The sequence below is a fragment of the Sus scrofa genome, chromosome 9 (genome assembly GCF_000003025.6).
Source record: "Sus scrofa isolate TJ Tabasco breed Duroc chromosome 9, Sscrofa11.1, whole genome shotgun sequence".
NCBI lineage: Eukaryota > Metazoa > Chordata > Mammalia > Artiodactyla > Suidae > Sus > Sus scrofa.
The window spans coordinates 89,755,800-89,779,127 of NC_010451.4; the positions used below are offsets into that span (position 1 = coordinate 89,755,800).

General features: G+C 46.3%; 2 protein-coding genes across 2 annotated transcripts; both read right to left on the reverse strand.

Annotated features, from left to right (window-relative positions):
* Positions 8,872–11,629, reverse strand: SP8 (Sp8 transcription factor). Its single transcript, XM_003357469.3, is given in 3 exon segments — positions 8,872–9,713; positions 9,716–10,460; positions 11,434–11,629. Coding segments are annotated over 3 exon segments (1,515 nt in total). The 5' UTR covers positions 11,455–11,629; the 3' UTR covers positions 8,872–8,964.
* Positions 22,292–23,044, reverse strand: LOC110255564 (translation initiation factor IF-2-like). The gene has a single exon (XM_021063962.1). The coding sequence runs from the start codon at positions 23,042–23,044 to the stop codon at positions 22,292–22,294; it is 753 nt and encodes a 250-aa protein (XP_020919621.1).

Below are 23,328 nucleotides of genomic sequence, written 5' to 3' on the forward strand. Positions count from 1 at the left end.
AAAGGTTTGGGAGAAATATAATTTAATGTTATAAAAATGATTATCCCTTAAATAGAAACTTCATATATCTACAGTCAAATCCTGTTAAAGAATATTAATAACTTGGTAATACTGATTCACTAAATCAGTGTGAATACTCTTCAATGCGTTTCCACCTACTAGGTTCCCCCTCCCTTTATGAAGGCCATTGTTTGTTTAATTGAAAGGGGAAGTGCTTATGGGGAAAAAAAAAAAAGCCAAACTAAGGGACAGGTATGTAAGAAAGAAGTGAAGCATTGATCAGTGTAGAAGAATGAGCACAAAACTTCCTTAAATGATGGGAAACCTGATAGGGTACCCAAATAATTAGGGACATTAAATTGGGTGCAAAATTGGGCAGTACAAATCCTTTATTTTCAGTTGAATCAGACAATCACCTGAACTCTGGCGCAGGGGGAGGGCATGACATGTACTTTCTTTCTTCTATTTCAGTGCTTAAAATGGAATGGCTAAAAAACTGAGAGCTAGGAGGATTGTTCCCTCAAAGACATAAAGATAACCCTAGATAAATTATTAAGGTTTTTTTTCAACAGTCACATGGAGTACTGGGGGAAATGTGCATAATGTAAATCAACTCATTGTTTGGGCCTTTTCAAATTAGTTGCCAAGAGTGGGGTGAAAACTTGATAAGCAGGCTCCAGTTTCTACGTGTTGATTTAGAAATCTTCAAACCTGTAGGCTCTCAATTCATTTAAAGGAAGAAATTTAAAGAGAAGAAAAGTAAACAAGGAAAATGCTAAGCAATGAAACACTGATGTGAATGAGATATAAAGGATTTTCTTTAAAAAAGAAAACTATAAAAAGTTCCATTGTGTTTTTAAATTACAAATTTAGATTGATTTAGACTAAATGTCTGATTTTAAAATGTCAAAATGTCGTGATCCATTTAAATATTCAACTGTTGGTGCTGTTTCTTATCTATCTTGGAAAGTTAAATATAAATCAGAATCTTAAAGAATTAAGCCTACATTTTCTAATACATAGATGGCCATTTTGAATGAAGCAGCAATGCATTAATGCCTTTTAACCTTCCCCTCCCCCATAGAAAGTCCATTTCTGAACGGCAAACCATGTTGGTTTAGAACATGATTGCAGCAGCTCCAGATCTTGACCTTTTTTCTCAGGAAGCAAGCAAAAAAGAACAAAATTGCAAAAATAAGTGAAAAGAGATGGCAAAACTAAGTCCAAGTATTCGAAGGCAAATAATACCAGGTGGCTTGTCTGCCCTTTTCCAGGAAAATGCAGCCTCAGCTTTCATCAATGTGTACTTTGTCTTGATAGGAATGCATTTTAATCATCAAAGCAAAAAATATTTTACACTCAAATATAAGATCCTTTAGTAGAGATTTTTAAAGTACTTTTGCCTCAAATAAAACTTAAATTTAAAAGTGATGCCAAACTGCTTTGCAAGGGCAAGAAAGGTGAGAGCAGAGGAGAATTAGATCATCTGCAGCGAGATTTTGAAAGACACTTGTGGCTTACTTGCGAAGCTTCATTTAGCATTGAGCATACAAGGGAAACGCTGTTCCTGGTGACAGCACAGTGGGAATTCCCACTCCAACAACCCATGAAATGTTACTGCATAATTATTCACCTTCTGAGGCCCATTAGAACTTATCAGCAGAGAAAGAAATTTAATTTAAACTCACCCCTCTGTGCTAAAGAATGACTGGGACATAAGATCAAAGCACAAAGCTCTGTCCTCCAGTGGTTTGCAACACCTAGGCACAAAAGGGTGAGAGAACTCGACATTCCAGTGCTTCCCGGCTTTCCGGACCCTGAGAGAGGGGTGGAGGTGGGGGGTCCCCTCACCGCTGGTTTGAGGGAGTGAGGGAGGGTAGTTGGGGCTCTGGGGGTGGATGTGTCAAATATATCCTGGGGCTCCAGGAGGCCAAACTGCTTCTACCTGCGGTTTCAGTGTCTTGGCCCTGGAGGCTGTCACTGCAGACCAGATAGGCCATTTCCCTCCTTGCTACTGGTATCAGCAGGGCGTGGCTGGAGCCACATCACACACAGGTGTGCAGCTCTGAGAACTCTTGAGTGTTGAGGAAGATGTTTATACAGCAGATCATCACTTAAACACTTACGGATGTGTGCATGCATAACCAAAAATAAACACCAAGCTTAATCCTTGGCATAGCTCAAGAGCACAAAGTGAAACCCATGGATCCAAACCTACTCATTGAGCTTTCAAGACCAGAGGGTCCAAGTCCTGGAGGCGCCTAAGAGAGTACCGGGCCAGAGGGAGAGGTTCACTAGGCGAGGACTCTGCTGCTAAGGCTGCCCAGGAAGCAGCAGGTACATTCTGCAGAGGGACTGATCCATTCCCCCCCCTTGCTTCAGATGTCACCAAAATATGGGGCCTGTAGAATGTTGCTAGCACTCCTCAAGTATTCAGCTGCCCAAAGGGTGGAGGGGCAAGAAGGGAGGGGAAAGAAAGCCTAAGAGAGGTTGTTGGGTTTTAGGTACAATATGGTAAAGAAAAGCTGAGTGCTTTTCAACAGGTGCAATGATTATACATCTGTGTCTGTCTGTCAATAAGATGCTCCCCTAGGAAGTCACTAAAGTGGCTAAATTGTTCTTTGATTACTGAAATCAAAAATCACAGCCAAACTTAATTTTGTTTCCCATATGGTAACAGTGTGAGAAAAGGTGCACACGTTCTTTCATTCAAGTCTGGCAAACCCGTAATAAAATGACAAGAATAAAACTTCCCGTCAATGGAGGACGCTGTACTTTGTAGAAGGCCAAGGGGAAGTGGGGGTGGGGTGGGCAGGTGCCGGTCAACAGAGCAGTTTGACTAAAAAAAAGAGCAGAGCCTTTGCTAAAGTATAGAGAGAAATCTAAACAACATCGAGAACAACCTTGGCAGGTCTAAGCCCAAGCAGGCCCGGGGCGGGCGGCGGGGGGGAACAATGGCAGGACTCAAGCGCTTAGTCTGCCACCCGGGTATGGGGTGGGACAGGGCTTAGGGCAATGGGAGGACGCTGGGTTTTGGAGCGAAAGAGAAAAGGAATCCGGCCACCGAGCACCACAGTCTTGAGACCCGAGGTGTGAGTGAGCTCGAAGGAAGCTCACCTCGGTGACTCTCACGATGGGTTCGCTCGAAGCCAGAGAGGCTCCAGAAAGCACCGGCTGGTCGGTCCGGTGTCGCCCGCGCCCGGCACGCTGCAGAGCGGGCACGGGGCACATGGTGGCGCTCGCTATCCGCGCAGCTGGCGGAGGCGGCCGCAAAGTCTTTGTGTGCGCGGGCACCGCAAGAGACAGCTCGGCCTGCAGCCCAAGGGGGACAGGCGGCGGAGGCTTGGGCTCGAGGGGAGACCTGACTGCCGCCCCAACCTTCGCTGCAACCCGCCGGCGGACGACGCCGCTTGCCAGCGCCGAACCCTTCCAGGGGGTCTCGGAGGGTCTTTCTAAGAGCAGCCTGCACGTCGATGAGAGGAGCGAGGAAAGAGGACCTAGCGTTTAGAAAGGCTCGTTAATTCTCCTGGGCTCAAAACCTCCCGCTGAATTCACTAAAAAGAGAATGAGGGGAATTGGGGGCAGACCTCAACCTCGAACCCCGAAGGGGAAGGAGAGGGCGCCTCCGCCGTTCGCTCTTGCTCAGCAAGAAGTGTTCGTCTAAAAAATAAAGTTAGGGAGTGAGCTTGAAAGCCCCAGTAGATGGGCTTGAAAGAACAGTGCAAAGCGGCACTTTTGAACGGCCTCTTTATTCCCGGTTCTCAGTCATCCCAAGCTCTCCTCGCTGTCCCTAGAGCTCCAGAAGCCCCGACTCTCGTTGGGAACCAAAGCAAAGTGTAAAAGGCTGCTTCCTCACCACCCGAGACTACGCAGAAAATTAAATTAAATTAAACACGCGCCCAGGGACCAAAGAAAATAGATCCCCCTCCCCCCCGCTAAGCAAATCAACACTCTGCGCTCAGGCAATGCAGCCAACCTAAGGAGATGGCCACTGACGCGCATCCCCTTAAACCGCAGCGTCTGGAGCCCGGGACAGCGAGGAATTACCGGCTTTCCTTTAATCCGGAAGCAGGGAATAAACAAGGCGACAGCAAATTCTAAACCTTAATTTTTAAACAACAACAATTGTATATTGAGCAAAGTCTTTAAAAGATGTCACCCAGAACGACAGTCCTAACTTTAAAATCAGTACACTGCACTTCTTTTGTTTTCTTAACACAATTTTCTTTAAAAAGTGATAGAATTAATCCGCTGGGTTCTTCTTTAAAGGGGGGGGGGAAGCAAACAACTATAGAAACCATATTTTTAAAAAGAGATAGAGAGACTCGATCATTCCAGACTTTTTTTAGGGGTGTAGGTAGAAATAATAATCCCTGTTTGGCCCGAAGCAGCAAAAGCCAGCAGGTTGAAAACCCCCGTTTGTTCAAAATGCCTGCATCAAATTAACCCCTCTTTGAGGCTATTTGTATGAAAAACTGAGCAAAATGTAGAGCTTTTTTCATTATAATATTTATCTCTACCATTTTAGGCAGCCAGAGAATAATCAAATCTACACTTTTTTCCCTCTAAAGTTCCTGCCTTAATTTACTAGCCTAAGACAATCTGACCTTTGAGCTAGTCCTCGAAAATAAAATGTTTATTTTAAAAAATTCCTCCACAGGCCTTCTGTAACATTCCATTCAATAATCTCACCAGAAGATCTTCAGGGAGATGAAAATGTTGATGGCAGGATTATCGATCTGTCCACTCAGGAGTCCAGTCTCATCACCTGCTTTCTTTAATTTTTAATTTCAGCATTGTCCCCAAGGGAAACCCAGTTGAGAAGTTATTCCAAGATTGGGTAAGAAGAGAGTGGAAGGAGAGCAAACCCAACCAGAAACTTTATAAATATCAGTTTATATAGGAGAGTAACTCAACGCATATTCTTAAATTAAGTTTCTAGCATAAAATGTTTTTGTTGATAGTCCAACTTCAACAAATTAGTCAGGTCATTAAGCAAAAGAAATCATCTATAAAGAAGCTGAGCTAGAAAAGGAGATAAGGAAGAAACACTCAAGTTTGGGGAAGAAATGAAACAGGTCAACAGAAAAGCTGGACTGAGCAGCAGCCCTATTCCAGTCTCCAGAGGGTGGGGAGATATATGCTGGCCTGACCTCTGGGTCAACAACTAGTTTAACTCTACCTTGATCTGAAGACTGGAAGCTTGTTCCTTGGTTCAAAGTGAGACCAAGTCTTTGGCTTCATTTGAGTGATCCTGCAGGCACTGCAAAGAGGTGCTTTAGCACAGATAAAGCAGGGAAAAACCACAGTTTTGCACTTCATCACCTAGCCTCCAAAAAAATGTTCATTCCCCAAAGGGAACCCTACCCATCCTGCAGAAAATGAATCCAGAAATACTGCTCAATAACCAACAAGTCAAAATAAACCAAAGCTAGAACCAGAAGGAGGAGGAGCCAGGAGGAAAGTGAAAGTTTGAACATCTATACCACAGAAAAATCTGTCCTCATTCATCCACCCCGAAGAAATCTTGCAGACAATCTCTCTCCTTGTCATCACCCACTCCATAAATCAAATGTGATTCTGTATGTAATGCAGCTGATATTATAAATGTACCAAGCAGCTTTCCTCTTACCTGCCACTAATTTAACTCCTTCAGAACTGGTTTCTCCGAATCCCTCAGCACTGCATCTTTCAATTAAAAAAGCAACAACACTTAAATTGTGTTCTGCGTGTTATCCCTAGGAAGAAAGTGACAGAAAAAGACTATTTTACTTAAAAAAAAAAACATTACTTACAGCTATAGCATATCAAAGAATCAGAGCTAACTTGCTTGCCTAAAACCATAGGGATTGGAGGTCTCAAACATCTGCATAGGCAGCAGGATTAAGATACTTTGCTACTTGCCCACAAACTGCTTTGTTCTAAAGTATTTTATCCCTAATTACTTTTTTCTTCTAAATTTAGAGGATTTATAGTACTCCATATTTTTTATTGTTTCTATGGATAATAAATTTTCCAGTTCACAATATATACCAAGGTTTAAATTAGGGTGGGGAAAATGCAAACAGAAAGAAAGAAGCTAAACTTAAAAGAATCTGAACACACTAACTTTTTATTCAATTTGTTTCAAAATAATATTAATCTAATAGTGAAGAAGTTTGATATAACAACAATCAACATTTAAAGTATTTTATGTTTCAAAGTATGGCTCAAGAAACACCCATTGCTTAAATGCACTTAGACATAAGAAGACAATATTTTTTTATTGGCATCATTGACACCTATGAACAATAGCCTAGTAGATAGATTAAGGTTTAACCTTCCTATTCTTTGGTGGCTGTTTAGAGACTTTAAAAGAACAGATAACTCATTTCAACAGGAATGTACTACTGATATTTACCTCTACATAATCTTTAGCTAAGACATGGAATGCCAAAAACAAGCTTTTGTTAGCTTGACCTCCTCCACCCCCTAACAACAAAAGTTATCCCCAAACCCATGTTTTTATTTTAGATGTATTGATCTTTCAGTGTAAGGCTTGGCCTTTTAAATACCAAATGCAATCCATGGCCAACAACCTGACTCCTTCTGAAGAGTGAGAAGGAAGCAGAACAGAGAGATTCCTTTGAATTGTTTGGTGACTTAGTACAAATTTTAAGAGGTCCGTAAATCTTGATGCTTTGAGCTAAATCTACTGGTAATAATTAATTATATTTCTTAGACACTATAGTTTTTATCTTGGTAAATAGAGAAAACACAGCTTTGCCAAACATATCATTCCATCTAAGTAATATCTTAAAGGCAATTATTTAAATATTACCACAAAACAGGGTTATATTTTGTTTAAATTAGACATTTAACTGAAGATAAAATGCAAATGTCCATAGTTTAAAAAGGAAAAAAAAAAAAAAAACAAATTAACTGGCCTAGTCTTTTATCTGAGTTTATTAATACCATTTAAAATATTACAAATAAATCAATTACATTTCATGCATTTAAAATGCAATTCTAAAATGTTCCAGAGAAAGGCTTTTCATTTCAATGTGAAATATCCAAATTATTTCAACATTACAATGAGCAATTAGTTTGCATCATCTGCAAACATTTAAATGTAGTGTCAGGAGTGTTTATTAACAGTTAACAATATTACCTTCAGGAAATACACAAAGGCCAAAGTTAGCTGAGTTTCACTTAGACAATTTATTTAACACATGGGTTTTGGCAGACCCAGTTATTATGAAATATAGGAGAACTCTCACTTTAACTATGCCTGAACTGCCAGCAAATGCAAATAAGTACATGCTCCATTAAATTGTCATCCCACATTTATCAAATATTGTCTTAGTTACAGTTTGATACCTATCTAAATTCATATTCGAGCAAAACTAGGCCCCGAAAGTGCGTTTGTGGCTCTGCACCTCCAGAAGTGAGTTCAAAAAACCTACAGCTCATCAGAACTGCAAGAATAACTCTTAATATTTTCTCGTGACAAAAAAAATCAAGTTTACTTCAATATATCTTCAAATATTTACCGGAAATAATGTACAAGAAAAATACTATACAAAATCGTCTCCTGGACAACTGCACCTCACACCGGTACACTGGTGGAGTTATAGTTAATTGATAACTAATCTAGAACGATTCTCCAGTTGTACAAACCATTAGGTTCAGATATATCTTACAAAGTCCCCCCCCCCATTTTCCCTTTTGGCATTTAAACTACAGCCTCTTCTGAAATAAACGATAACTTCTTCACTTTTTTTTAAGTTTAATCACAAAAAAGTTAACCCTAAGAATCTTTAACGAATTGTAAGAATTTACAGAAATGAGTACTATACAAATCGATGGCTGGACTACCGAAAGAAAGAAAGGAAAGAAAAGAAAGAAGGAAAGAAATGAAGGAAGGAAGAGAAAGAAAGAACAAGAAAGATTATGCTCCGGAGTGGCGAAAAACGAGGTAGAGGACGACAAACAAGGAAATAGTTAATCTGGTCTCACCGGAAAGGGGTATTTTGCATAAGAAAAAGACACCTACCCTCACCCCACCCCCACCCCAGAAGTTAAGTTAATGCGATCAAAATAACTTTGGGATCAATATTAGCACAGTTTCGAGAGAAAGACTTGCTCACTGCTAGAGGGAGAACTATCTAGAAAGGAAACTAAGTGGAAGGATGCTGCTTTTATCTTTAGTTTAGTTTAAAAAAAAAGAAAAGTTATAAAGCTCTAAGAGGGCTGCTGCATCAATTCGCCAAGACTGCCCTTAACTGAAACTTGTATGGGTTCCACCTCAGGGAACAAAGAAAAAGGCAGAGCTGACAGCTGAAGAGCTAAACTAGGCAAACTCCGTGTTCTCTGTGCCCCCAGATGGGCACCGACGGCTCCGCGCAGGGCGGGCAGCAGCGTGCAGCGGCTAGAAAGGGCGCTCAGCAGCCGAGAAGCCTGAGGCCGCGGTTCTGGAGGCAAGTCGTCGGCTGCCCTGGCAGGGAGGCTCTGGCCGGGCCTCCTGCCTCGCCTTCCGAACGGCGCCGCTCAATCTGACTCAGCGGAGTTGTTCCCGCCAGTGCGGAGGCCACTGGTCTCCCAGGCACTGGATCGGTTCAGCTCTACCTTGAGCGGCCGCCTCCCTCTCAAGTACCCGTCACAGCTGGGGTCGTCGGAGGGTGGAGAGGACCAGGATTACAGGCCCGGCGAGGCGCCGGCTTGGGCTGTTATGGGCTCCGCCAGGGTTACCCAGAGGAGTGGGACAGCCAGGGCCCGAGAGAGCAACGCGTGTTACTTACATGTCCATATCCCCTTTACAAAGTTAAGTCACAGAAGGAGTTAAAAGAGAACAGGACAGAGACAGAGACAGACCGAGTGAGCAGGGTGCAGTGGAGAGAGGCTGGAGCTGGGCCCAGGACCGACAGGGCCCAGCGGACAGGGGTGGGCGGGGGGTCGGGGAGAGGGGCCAGGGCGGGGTGCGCGTCACTCCAGGCCATTGCGGTGCCCGGGCTCGGGGGGCTGCAGCAGCTCCGGGGAGTGGCAGGGCGGGCTGCCTGCGGTGCTGTGCTCGCTGTCGGTGTCGCTGCCCTTCTTGCCGCCGCTGCCCGATCCCGCGGAGCCGCCGCCGCCGCCGCTGTGCGTCTTCACGTGCTTGCTGAGGTGGTCGCTGCGCATGAAGCGCTTGTTGCAGACGGGACAGGCGAAGCGCTTCTCGCCGGTGTGGGTCCGCAGGTGCCGCTGCAGCTCGTCGGAGCGCGTGAAGCGCTTGCCGCAGAAGAGCCAGTTGCACACGAAGGGCCGCTCGCCCGTGTGCCAGCGCAGGTGCGCCTTGAGGTGCGACGTCTTGCCGTACACCTTGCCGCAGCCTGGGATGTGGCAGCTGTGCAGGCCCTTACGCCGCAGGCTGGCCCCGGCCGGGCCCAGCCGCTCGGCCTCCTGGCAGTTAGGGCAGTCGCAGGTGGCGCGGCCGGAGTAGCGGCGGGCGGAAGAGCGCGGAGAGCCCCCCAGCGGCGCCGACGGCCCCGCGCTCAGCATGGAGCCCCCAGCGCCGGCCAGCGGCGACGGGGCCGAGTCCGGGTAGGAGCCGGGCAGCACCGGTTTGAAGCCGTCCATGAGGTGCTGTCCCGCGGGGCTGAGCAGATGAGAAGAGGCGCCGCTGCTGAAGGCGGAGTGGCTCAGGCCTGAGTAATCCGAGTTGTAGCCTCCGAGCGGCGAGTGCAGCGAGGTTTGGAGCCCCCGGCGGCAGGGTGCAGCGAGCCGGGCAGCGCCGCCGCGCCATTTGGGTTCTGCACGTCGATCCAGCCCGCGCCCACGTCCCACCAGCTGGAGGCGCCGGCCGAACCCACGTCGCCTGCGGCTCCCAGGCCGGGGTGCGAGGGTTTGAACCACGACTCGTACGGATGCGCCATGCCCACGCGCGGGTAGATGCCCTGCAGGCCGTCCACCGAGGTGTGCACCTTCGAGATGAACACGGGCTGGTGGGAGCCGTCCTGCGAGTGCGCCGAGGAGCCGCCGCCGCCGCCGCCCCCGCCGCCGCTGCCGCCGGATACGCCAGGGGCCTGGAACACCGAGTAGTCGTTTGCGAAGGGCGAGCTCGAGGCAGCGGCGGCGGCGGCCGCAGCGGCGGCGGCAGCGCTGCTGGAGGTTAGGGAGAAGGCGCTAGAGCCGGGCGAGCCGCCGCAGCTGAAGGAGTCGGACACCAGGGCCGCGGCCGCCGCCGCTGCCGCCGCCGCCGCCGCCGCGGCCGAAGACGAGCCGCCGTTCCTGGAGGCTCCTGACACACCGAAGCTTGAAAGACTGGAGCCCACCACGTTGCAGCTGCCAGAGGAAGAGGACGAGGAACGTTTCCAGGGGTGGAAGCCTTTGCCGAAGGAAGATGAGCTGTCCGAGAGGGAGGAGGGAGACGGGCTGGGGCTGCCGATCTTATTACAGGTAGCAGCAAGCATGGCCAGAGGAGTCGATCCCAACCTCGGTTCTTCCTGAGAGAAGAGAAGGGATGGGGGAGGGGAGGTGGGCAAAGGGCCGGTAGGGGAGGGAGGGAGGAAATGTGCATCAGGCCTCTGGTAACCTCCAAGACGCCCCACTGCACCCCATTTCTCGCTGCGGCGCGCCGCCACCAACTCACCTGGCTCCCCCAACAGCCCCGGCGCCCGGCTGCTTCCTACTCTACGGAAGGGGACAAGTTTGGTTGCTGGCGTCTGATTCGGGAGCAAAGCGCCATGCTAAGGAAGAGTTTGACAAGTATTCTCACCTAAAACAACACTCTCGAGGACACAAGACCCCAGGCACTTCGAAACAAGCAAGCAAGCAAAAAGTCCAGATTGGGGAGGAAACAAGATTCCTTTGCGGAGAATCCTGGGGAAATACCACTAGATTGCTTTTACGAGCGCTACCCCTGTAATCCACAGAGAGCTTTGAAAATCCTGTTCCGGTCCCCAGAAACCCATCCTGGGTTGTCTCTCCCAGGCCAAAAGACAGAAGACTACAGGGCTCGCTCTTCCTGATTTTCTTAACCAAAAAAAAAAAAAAAAGAGTCTAGAATAGTTAAGAGAGAGACGGGTTCAACGTACCTGCAAGACAAGGCGGGCTGCGGAATTTTTTAAGGGGGAGAGGGAAATCTGCAGTTTGCCCAGGAGGAAAAACTTGCTTTCTTTACCCCCGAAATCGTCGCACGTAAAATGGGCTGGGCGCAAGTCTCCCGGGCGGGGAGCGGCCGGGCGCTGCGAGGTGGCTTGTCTAAATGCCCTTCGAACCTTTCCCTGCGCCGAAAAAAGTGACTCTACCCCCCTCTCCCCCTCTTCCTTTTCTCCAAACTCACTTGTATTTAAAGGTGGGGGGGAAGCTCTCAATAGAGACTGATAGCCCGTGGCCTGGCCGGGGCGACTTTAACCCCCTCCGATAGGCAATAAAAGGAAACTAATTAAACCAGCAAGAGAAAATCCTGAGACTCACCCCTAGAAGTGAAGTTGCCATCACACAAAAGTGCCCTCCTCCTCTCAGAGGATCTTTTTTATATTGATAAATCAGAGGCAGTGTTTTTTTTAGAGGTGTGCAATACAATGATCAGTTCCGCCCATTCCACCACAATTGTAGCTCCCTCTCCGGCTTTGAAGTGCCGCGGAGGCGCGGCCAGCCAATCTGCGGCCTCGCCGGGCCGCGCCGCGCGCGCGCCGTGAGGTCATCGGCGCCGCCGCCGGCCGCCGCAGGGGGCGGGGGGAGCTGTAGAGGGTGGGGCGCGGGCGACCGCGTTTGTGTTACAAAGCGGGTGTGTGTGTGTGTGTGTAACAGTGTAAATGTGTAAGTGTGTAACCAAGCTGAGAAGACTATGCAGACTGAGTGGTGGGGGAGGACCTTGGGGAGGAGAGTTTGGCAGTGTAACTGTGACTGTGGGGTGTGGGAGGGGAGGGACAGTGCGGAGACGGAGAGGGGTTTGTGAGTGACAATTTAACTGCCTGTGTGACAAAAGGGGGTAGAGGGACAGATCAGTAAAGTGTTGAGGGGAAGGGTGTGAGCGTAGTGTAGCTGAGTGACAAACCTAGGAAAAGGGACGGTGTGTAAAGGGGGGTGGTGGTGTCTTGAGTGTGTTTGGTGTTGGGGGAAAGGAAGGAGTGTGAGTGTGAATTTGTATGTGTGAAAGAGGAGGGAGGGTGGATGAGTGTGTGTGCGCGTGACGTGGGAGAGAAGAAGGCTGTGTGTGTTTGTGTGAGAGAGAAGAGGGGGCCGTGTGTGCTTGTATGGGTGTGTGTGCAGCCAGCCCGGGGTGGAGAAGAGGCACTGTGTGGTAAAGTGTGCGTACATAAAAGACATGGCGATGTGAAGAGTGAAACTGCGAAGTTGAGTGAGGCTGAGTAAATATTCACAAACGCTATCACTGTCGCCAACTTCCTTGGATTTCTTGTAGCTCAAATCTTGAGTGGTTTTTTTTAAAAATTCATTTCTTAAACACTGTCACTACATTTTGAAAGAAAATCCTATTAATACCTTCGTCTCCTTTCCTGGCTCTAGGATCGAAGGGTAGAAATTTGGCAAGGAGTAGTTTTAGCGCGGCGTTAGGGCGTGTGTGCGCCTGCGTCAACTAGTTGTTACTTTAACGCGGTTGCTTTTTTATTCCCTCGGAGGTGGGATTGGGTTTTGGAAGTCTCTCTCTGGGGGAGGGGTGTGTTTGTCCCGTGGCGATTTAGTAAATTTCAATACAAAAGACAGATAGAGAAGGGGGTGAGTATTGCTTTTTCTTGGGTTGAGAAATTGAGGAGAGTTTTACGGAATTTAGAAGTTTTCACAGGAAATCCCACTGCCTTTTTCTGAGAAAGAAAAAATCAGGATTTTGAATGAAATCTGAGTTTTATTTATCTGAGAATAGGGACAAGCTTTTGACATATTTTGGACCACATGTGTAGAGGTGTCCTGTGTCTAAGGGAGTTTGGGTCAGATATCCATTAGTGCCTATGCATGTCAGTAGACACTCAGTTCAATCTCAGTGGGTTTTAGAACTTGCTTGCCATTTGTGTTATTAGTTGCCTCAAAAATGCGATTATAATTTGACTGCCACCTCAAGGGAACATCTTGAACTACAGAAAGCACCACAGCAGTGTAACAGAAAGTCTATAGCCCTTGGAGCCCTATTGAATATTCATATATTTTAAAAAGTAATTCATATTTTAAACAATTATGAATGCTCCCAGAAATCTAATTTTTAAGTCAGAATTGACTTAAATCTGAGAGATTTTAGATTAGAGATTTAGATTTTTCTCTCAGTTACTAGCTGAGAGAAATATTTTGTTTTGACCTGGGAAATAGTATTATTTTATTGTTGTTTTGTGAGTCTTCCTCAAGTACATCACAACTTCTGGAGATGTGGAGGGCAGGGGCAGGGCGGGGGGCGGGGGGGGGGTGGGTGGGAGTGGGGGGTGGGGTGGGGAACCCTCCTGGGATTTACTGAACTCCAAAATCAGGTTGAATCATTTCTGTAAGTTTCAATGAACAGAGTTAAGTCTGATGTTTGTGGTCTGAGTGTGTTTCTGACCCCTTTTTAACACTGTTGGGATATTGACTGTACATCATATCTATTGATTAAGGGGGTAAGGTACAATCTCATACTTTGAAGTAAGTGTGAAGTAAATTAATGAACTGCTTGCTTTCTCTGAAGGCTGACGCTTACCATAAATGTCGTGTTTCTCCCTGCAAGCCACTCTGAATGATTTTAGCGTGTTGAGAAGGCGTGACAGGCCAGCCCAGAAGGAGGAAGGGGTGGGGGAAGGAGGGAACTCTGTTTAACAAATAAAAGAGAATTAACTTCATTGCTTTGGTCTCCTTCTATAATGATATGCATTTTAAGGAACTAATATACAGTTGTTCAAATTTGGGGTTTGATTCTAATCAATACCATCACCCTCAAAGGTGGAGAAAAAAAGCTTTTGAGGGACAACTCCCTCCTATGAATAGTTATTTACTTTATCTTCTTATCCTCCTATCTCTGGTAGGAAGTGAGGCAGGACTATTGAAAAGTTAAACGCTGATTCTGAGAGTAAATAGAAGCACTAACCACTGTTTCCTTTAAAAATGCTAGGAATTAGAAAAATTCGGCATCATGTGACTACAGTTTTGAGCTATATACGTCTAAGATTGTTTTTATATAAATTCACTTTAGAATCGTATGTAATTCTACCTATGACAATGGGTTACAATGCTGGTATGGATTTAATGAATACACTAGATTCTTCAATTTGCATAAGGTTGGCTTGCAGCATTTGGGGATTTTCACAAGGGTTGTATCTGCATCTTTAGCAAAAAGTTTTCATTTATATGTATATATTTGTGTTTTCATATATATGAATATATATATTAGTCAAGGGACATTTTTTCTTATCCCCCTCCCCCTCCCCCCCAAGAAGTGTTTAGCGTTTGTCATAAGGCATAAGACCCAGAGTTAAAATGGAAAGGCAGAGAATTATAAAACTAACCAAAAATTAAAACAGCAATGATCTTGCTTCTGTCTTCAATGCAACTGGTCTTAATGGCAGCTCTTTCTCCACTTTGAAGAAGTGGCTGTATTATTTTTGAATCCCCCACAGGAGGGAACAGCTGTAATCTTATGTAGATACAGCCTGTCCGGCAAAGCATTTCTTAGCACATACAGTTCAGTTTACCTTTAATGAAATTGATCATTACTCTTGAGTATTTACTGCAACAATATAGCGGTTTGGAAGGGGAAGAAAGATAGGAAATGTAGGTTTTCTGACATTAATTAAAAGTTTCCCCCACCTCTTAAGAAGTTTAAAGAGCTGGCAGGGAGAGGGGTAGATGGATATTCTGCTGTTTCTTGCAAACCTGTGGTATCCACTTTCAATAAAGCTAAAATCTATTAGCATTCTGTATGCATCTGCAGCATAAATTTCATTTGAATTTCAAATTTAATAAACCAGGAGGTTTTTAATCATCCCTGGTTTTATTTGTTTGGTATTAACATGCTTATTGACCGGGTCTGGTGACCAGTTTGATCATTACAGGACAGCAAAAAGTTAATTAAAACGACCACAGCCCCTTAATCATATCATCTGTCTCATCCATGTCGCTCTCTTTATTACCGGTGATGATGGATAGTCTCCCAGATTAATTTCTCTGTTTCTTCGATTTGGACAACAGCTTTTGGGACCTAATTTACATCCTGGGAACAACTTGTTCAAGTATATCTAACACCTTGCAGCTACAATATACATCAACATCTCCTTAGATGGAGTGGAGAAGTGGAGCTTTTTTGCAGGCGGGTCTGAAGTCTAATCAATGCTGCGATTTGGAGCTCTTACGCGTTCACAACCAAAGAAATAGAAGGTCCTAAAAGCAAATTAGAGGTCTCAACCCCTTCTTTTCCTTTTCGGGGAGTGGGGAGTGAAATATGCCTCTGTTGTTTGGTTAAATAGATTAAAATGTGTAGATAGAACGACAAGTAAATAAAGCCATTTGTAACCATTAAGTACAATTAGGGATTTATAGTCGAAAACATCAAAGTTATTCAGTCTTTCAAGTGTCCGGCAACACATCTACACCAAATAAGGTTTTGAACCTGTTAAGTGTGGTCCGGTAAATACAGAGTGCTTAAAAAGCCAAATAGGAAAAAGAAAAAATGCACATGAACTATACAGGCGCGTACCTACGCTGGGTACGTTTAAACCGGGCTCTTCGCATCTCGGTTTCCCGAGCGTTGGTAGGGACGCGAAAGCTCTGGAAGCTCATCGACCGGTGCCCGCTAGAGACCCAGGTGTCCTGATGGGCACCTCTCTCCAAACTGGGAGACAAGCCTCCAGTCCTGGCCACTGTGCGGGGGACCTTGCGAGCCGACGCGCTGGCTACTAAATAAAGCGTGAAGAAGGGTGGGGAGCGAGCGGAGCGCCGCCGGCAGCTGCGGGGAGGAGCGGGCTGGGCCAGGTTGGGGGTGTCTCCTCGCCCGGAGCTCCCTGGTCAAAGTTTATTTCCTGCTGAAAAGAAAACCTGGCCAGGCGTGGACCTGTGAATTCCTGAGGGGTGCCCTTTTGCTGTCCACTCCTGCTTTCGGGCGGTTTTACTAGGAAGTTGCCTAACATTTCCTGGGAAGGGAGGTAATAAAAACCCCTCGCTGGTGGCAGATTGTTGAGCCGAGGTGGGAAGGGGATCAGTCGGCCAGAGCCCAGAGGGCTGTATTTTCCTGATTGAAAAATGGGAACTTCTATACTGAACAATAGTCCCTATTAGTGAGGTTATTTGGTTTCAAACTATCCAGCCACATTTATAGTCCTTACTTTTCTGGTACTGCTTAATTGGATGCATTCGTTGATCACGTCGAAGCAATAGTGACTCTTGATCTTGCATAGGTCTGCTGCTGGATGCAAAGCATTGCTTTGGTGACCCTTTAAATAAATGTGACCGCTTGAGAAAGCATATTGTTTCTTAATTGACTCGATTTTCCCCCCGTATCACACTGCTTAATATTTATTCTTTTTCTTCTCTGCCACTTCAAAATATTCAAAAGTTACAAACAATTTTAATTAAAAGAGATTCATCTAACCTAGGATATTACATACTTTGATTCTCTTTAGTTAGGGCATTCAAACTGCATATACTCAGAAAGACAAGGAAGAATTTTCCCATGCATCAATCATACAAATGTGTTGATAAATTCATAGATAGGAAAAATGTGAAGATATTTATCAAAATAGCTTTTTCTTCCTATAGTAAAGAAAGAAAAATCTTAATTCCTTATTTGTTGTGTGCACTCAACAATGTCTGCATCTTCATCATATATTGATATGATCTTATGTTAGTTCTATAGGCAGGCATGTACTCTATGGTATATTTCATATTCATCTCCCTGCCAGCCCACAGATGAAATTGATAATTAATTCTACAGCACTTCTTATTCCTCCTTCATCATGTAAATGAAGGAAACAGACATAGGGAAAAGAGTTTGCTCATTTGGGGTGAATGGTTGTGTGTGTGTGTGTGTGTGTGTGTGTTTGTGTATGTATTCTTGTTCAAAGCAAGAGAGAGGCTTAGATATTCAGACAAGTTCATCCCTGATTTTTTCCTAGAGTGGATTTGTTTGTGTTGTTTTCTCTTTTGGTATTATATATCACTTTCTCACAGCTAACATGCAGAATTAAAAACTACTAAATTCTTATCCTCAGCACTATTGATTTCTTTTCATTCTGTTCTGTTACTAGAGAAGGTAATGCTCCCAGATTACCTCCATCGTCTCCTCCAGACGGTTGACAATTGCAATCGCAGTTTCGAGAAGATAAATGTTACTTTGGGAATTGTGTTTAATTACAAATAATCTAGAAGCTGCACTGGGTCTCTAGGTTTAACCACACATGTGCTCCAATATTGTACAAGGTTTACAAATGGGTGATATTTGTGAAAGGGGATACAGTTTGCTTTTCTGAGACCAACAGACAAACTAGGATGCTCCCACTTGGGGTTTGTCTCAGAGACAGCACAAACCCTAATACCAAAAACAAAAAGTGTAGGACCCTGGAGTACTTGAAAGCTTAAGAAAAAAAAATTCCATTGATTTTACCTGCAGATCAATTTTATTAAAATGAAAACCTGAAAATAAACCAGTCCTTGTTGAATTCTTAAAACCCTTTTTGTAAAAGCATTTTTTGTAGACAGCATTTCTGAACTCACATATCCCAATTTTCTTTTCTTTTCCTCACAGTCCTGTAGAGTTTCCCTGAAATAGCCCAATGTTATTTTTTACAGTTCCTCTTGTAACTCAGCTGCTACCTTTGTGTGTCTGGTTCTTTGCTTATATGGCAGCTCAATTAGTGTTGTTTGTGTGTGTGTGTGCTTGCTTTTTTTCTAATAGTCTTATTAACAAGAAAAAAGGTGGCGAACAGGTTATTCTCTTAACCTGACCTGGCTGTAAGAGTAAGATGAGCAGCACTGAACAGATGTCCCCATTTAAGCCGTTCTTTTCCCACATGCCTGCTGGATATTGCAGGCGCGCAGGAAGCTCGCTTCAAACCTGGCCCATTTCAGGCCATAATGGCCACGTTATTTCGGCCCAGTGAACACGAACAAAATCGCGTGCTTTAGAATCATTCGACTCTGAGTCCAGGAAAAGCAGGGGGTGTGGTGGCAGTGGGGGTGGCTAGGGAGGGGTGTGTGTGGGGGGGTGGGGGGGCGATTTCATCTCGGATCGCAGGAAGAGAACTTGCTCAAAAAGAATTTTTCCCCAGCAAATATGGTATAATTTACAGCGCAACTTAATAATCCGAGGGGCAATGCAAAAGCCCTTTGCGTTGTAAACCGCTTCTAATTACCTGCCAGAGCAATTAGCTGACTATCACGAAGAAATTAGATCGCTCAATGTAGCATAAATAATGCGAATAATTTTGTAAGAAGAATGGAAAGCGAGACCTGGTGTTTCTTTATAAGGAAATAACACCTCGTACAGTACGAGCCCTCCATGAACACATATTAATGTCTAGGCATGCATGGCAATGAGTCCGAGCAGGAGCCCTCTGGCTGCGGTTCAGCACTTTTTCCGTTTACGTATGCGGGGTGAAAGTCGGCTTCCAGGCGTTCGATCTCCAGCCTTCCAGCTCACAGTAATTAACACATAGCGACTTCAATGGGAAAACCTGTTTTCCAGATGATTTTTACAATGCAGCTTTATGTCTCATTTGGCAGTTTAAATAGCTGGAGTTGTTTTCTGGCTTCATCTCTACTATCATCTGTTGAGCATATTTTGCTTAGAATATTGAATCCCACTCAAAACTTGGGCGCAGGCTTTCTCTTTTTTTTCCCTTAAGAATCGTGGATATCAAAAGTCAGTTTAAGGACAGTAAAGAATTCTTGTGGGGACATGAAAGATATCTGCTTTCCTGAATGAAGTTGCACGGTATATTGGAATATTTTGTGTGCTTCATTAGAACTTTTTATTTAAAAATTTACCTCAATCATATATACATAATTTCTCTTGATTGGTTCTTTCCTATAGAGGGATTCATATGATGAGTTCACTCATTTCTAAGCAAAAGATTTTAAAAGTGAAGTGAAAACCTAATTGGAGGGGAAAGCTGACAGTGCATTTAGGTGTCTGATAACACTGTCAAGCTCTTTGAAATTTACTGGGTGTGTAAATCACTAATGAGAAGACAGCTTCAAAAACTTTGGAAATCGAATATGTGTGCCAACACCTACTCACACACACAGGCTGCTACCCACAGCTCCACGATTTCCCGTGGGGCCAAAGTGAAAGGAATCATGGGCCCCTCTTTACCTTGTAAAAGAGATGGGTCACACGTTTGGGTCAAGTTGAATCAGCCCAGAGAGCTTCTCTGGTAATCAAACTGGACATCTGCATTGGTCACTGCAAAGGTTTATTTTGTGAATCCCCGATTTGCTTGGTCCTACACAGCTGTTGAGGTGAGTCCCGTTGCCACGGCCCCTGGCGAATTACACTTAGCACCGCCACACCCCGCTCATCCCTATACATCGAAAGCTTCGGCCCAAATCATTTTTGAGCAACTTCGACGCCTGTTTTCGGTGAGTTTTGCAGGACTGCTATATGATCTTGGTCCGACCAGCCGCACACACCCAGTTTCCTCCTTCTGAGAATACAGAGACAGTTTTGCTGGTGACTGGGGAGTTCTAGATGGAAACGGAAGGAACCTCGGTGGTTAATTTTGTTAACCCAGCTTACAAACTGGGTTACTGCTGTTTATGGCATCACGTCTGTGCAGTCCTCCTCCTCTTTTAAATAGACTAGCGCTAGCCACTTTAGGCTCCTTTCCAGGAGCTCAGGACTGTTTGGTTAGGGGAAAGTATAAACGTACAGAGAAGGGGACCCACTTAGCAGATACTGCCCCCACTTTAGGTGTTCGAAATAAAATATCTTCATCAGCTCTAAGAAATTCGCTTATCACTGAGTTCAAGGGCATCTACCTTACCCTGAGCGAAGTCTGCCTTCCAAATCCAGACAGAAATGCCCATCTAGACAGAGCAGGGGGCACGTTTTCATTCGGGGCTTGACAAGTAGCTACTTCTGTACTCAGCAGAGGTTGCTTTTTAAGAGGAAACAAAATCTGGATTCTTGCTTTTGGATTCTGGAAAGAGTAATAAATGTTGTTCAGATACCGAGGACGCAATTTTCCACAATTGCCTCCCCATTCCAACCTACTGAATTGCATTTACCAGTTCACTTTCTCCCGAACACTTAGCATTGCCCCTCCCCCAACGTTGCTGTGAGGATTCTCCCTCTTAAGTAACAAGGACCCTGCTGGCCACCAAAGAAGGCTGCTGCCGCATTTTAATTCAGAACAAGGACCGGGATTGCAAGATTTAGAGAGTGGGAGAGTGAAGTTCGAACTTTTTCCTCTTGAAATCTCTGCACTTAACCTGCAATAGCCAATGTAATCCTTCTTTCCTTCTCCTTTGTTTTTAACGGTTTCTTAACTTTGTTGCAACGTTTCAAAGATGAGCTAAATAAGCTGAACCCATTATTGTCAAGTCTGTGACTATTCTAAAAACATTTTCCAATGGGGCCTCATAAGGCAAACACATTGGTCTTTGATCAACACTGAAAGAAAGCAAACATTGGGAGGACCGAAGCCCACTATTTTGGAGTCTTCACTCTGCATTTACAGCCCTGAAGTGGAATGCTCATTACCTTCAAAAGGGTAGCTATTAAAAACAGAACGTTCTCATTTTTCCATAGATGGTACTTCAAGTAGTTTTCCAAGATTATACCTATCCTAATTTAAGCATAATCTCCAACTAACCCTTCACCCCCACAAAGCTGGAAAAACTGAACTAATCAGAGTGATACTGTTCAAGATGAGTTTATCAGAAGTTTTCTGGAAAAAAATATTGAAAGAACTAAGGAATCTACTTCAAAACTCTCTATTCTCTGTTTCAAGAAACACAGAGAACAAAAGGAAGACAAAAGTGATTTCTACAATTCTGTCATACTTACCAATTGGAACTCTAAGAAGTGCATAGCCAACTAAGAAAAGCAAAGTCAAACCAAAGAAGACATTGCTGTTGTTGCTGAAAGACATTAGCACTGTTGATTTCATTGACTGGTATTAGGGCCTTAAAAAGTGTTTTGCATAATTTCAACATTTTAACGGTATTAATAGATTTAACCGAAAATAGGCCAATTAATATGTATATTTAAAGTTTCAAAGTAGACCCTAGATAGATAGGCACAACTAGTTTTATTAGATGATTTGCTGTTGACTGACCAACTAAATCAAAAGTATTCTTTTTGGTAAGTTTCGGTGAGTCGAATTTCCTTCCCCTTTGGTACCTAAGGTTTAAGAAGAGAAATTCCAAAATGGTCAGAAATAGATAGGAAAATTGTAGATTTGGAAATTTGCTGGAGGAAATTGCAAGCCGATGTCGACTTTAAAAAGACCTGGTATGTGCAAGTTCATAACTCTGTTGAAGGGGAGAACCTTGCAGCCCGAGGGTCCCAGAATCAATGCATCAGCAACCACTGGGTTCGGTGCAGGGCAAGGCTCGAGCAGGCCACGGTAGCCGCAGGAAGCCGCAAAGATCCCCGCGTTACCTCGATTATTCATCCAGGTAACTTCGGAGATGCTCCCGCTTTCAGTTTCACGTAGGGTGTTCTGCCCTATAGAGTGTACCATTGGTCTCGTGTCCCTTTTCTGTGTTATGGCCATCTAAAAGGTCAGGTCAGGAGACTGGCAAGTAAAAACCGCAAGCCTGCAGCCGAGGAGTGGGGTGGGGGCAGAGAAGGAAGAGGAAAAGCTCCCCGCTCACATCCGCCTCCAAAAGTGGCAACCGCCCAGCGCTTTGCTGGAGCTGAAGCTCCCCAAGAAGTCAGCTTCATATCCTGTTCTGGGGGACTCTAGGATAAAAGGTGAGTAGTCGACAACTTCCCCACCCGTCGCAGATGGGACGAAAAGAGCGACGGTTGTCTGGGAGGTGGTCAGGAAGACCTTCCAAAAGAGGGGCCATCGGGCTTCCCGGCCGTCCTCCGCAGGCGGGAGCAGGGAATGCGGAGGTCCCGGCAGATAATTCCGCACTCAGCAGTCACAGTATTTGCCCTTCCCTGTCTTCCGTTCTCCCCTCGCCCCACCCCACCAAATCGCTACACCGAACGGCCCGGGGTGCAGGCCCAGGCCGCCTCGCACCTCCTGGCCCCCCGGGCGCAGGCCGCCCGCCGGGGACTCAAGCGTCCCAGCCCGCCCGCGCAGCCAGGGCTGCGGCAGCAGCGGGAGCAAGAGGCGGAGGCGCGGGTGCCCAGCTCCGCCGCGGCCCAGCCCAGCCCCGCCCCGCCCCACCCTCCGGCCCTCCCCTCCGCTTAGCCGCGTTCTCCCGCCAAGCGCAGCCGCCCGCTCCACGCTCGGCCCGTCTCGGACGCCGCTGGCCGCAGCGGCTTCCGGGCCTGGAAGGCCAAGACGGCTCCCGCCAAGGGGGAGGCACCACCCCGCCCCGGGGCGGTTGTTTCGCGGGCACTCTCGGACAAGCCACAAAAGCCCCATTCCGCAGGCCGGGCGGGACGGTAGTCGGATGTGCGGTGGCGGCAACTCACCACCCCTGCACTCAGCCGCCCGCCCCGCTCCTCCTCCTTCCCTCCCCGGTCCCTCCTCCTATCCCACCCCCCAAGGGTTCGCACACCCGGCGGGCGGGAAGGTGCCGCCCTCGGGGCGGACAAAGGGGCTGGTCGGGCAGAAGGGGGGCCGCGGCCGGCACGCGCGGCCGCGGGAGGGGCCCACCGCGCCCCCGGCCGCCGACCTGACTCCTGCTGGGCGTCCGGCGCGGCCGCGGGGCGGAGGGAGGTTGGCCGAGAAGCCGGGGGCGGGGGCGGTGGAGGGGAACTGGGGCGGCTGGGGGCGTGTGTGCGGGAGCGGGTCGCGGACGGGTCAGGGGCCCTGGAACCCACCCGACCCGGGCGGTAGTTGAACCTCCTGCTTTGCTGGTCTGGTCGCCCCCCTCCAGGTCTTGACTGGACTTTAAAAGTTCCTTTAGGAAATTTATAATCTCGTTTCTCTGTCAGTGATAATACATCAGAATCACCCAAAGGGCAAGTTAAACGCAGATTGCTGGGCCCCATCCTCAGAGTTTCTCCCTAAATAGGTCTGGGGTAGGGACAGATAATTTGCATTTCCAACTGGTTCCCACGTGATGCTGAGCTGCAGATTCGGGTACCACAGTCGAGAGAAACAGTGCTACACCATTCCTTCCTTACCACTCTCTTCCTGTATAAGTGGGAGGGGATCTTCCACAGGGATTCCCAAATGCACTGCTTATGCTGTCATTGCCAAGGTATTTTTACCTCTTTTGAGGGTAAATTGTACATTTAGTATTAACCGGATTTTCTCGCCAGAAGCTCTAAAT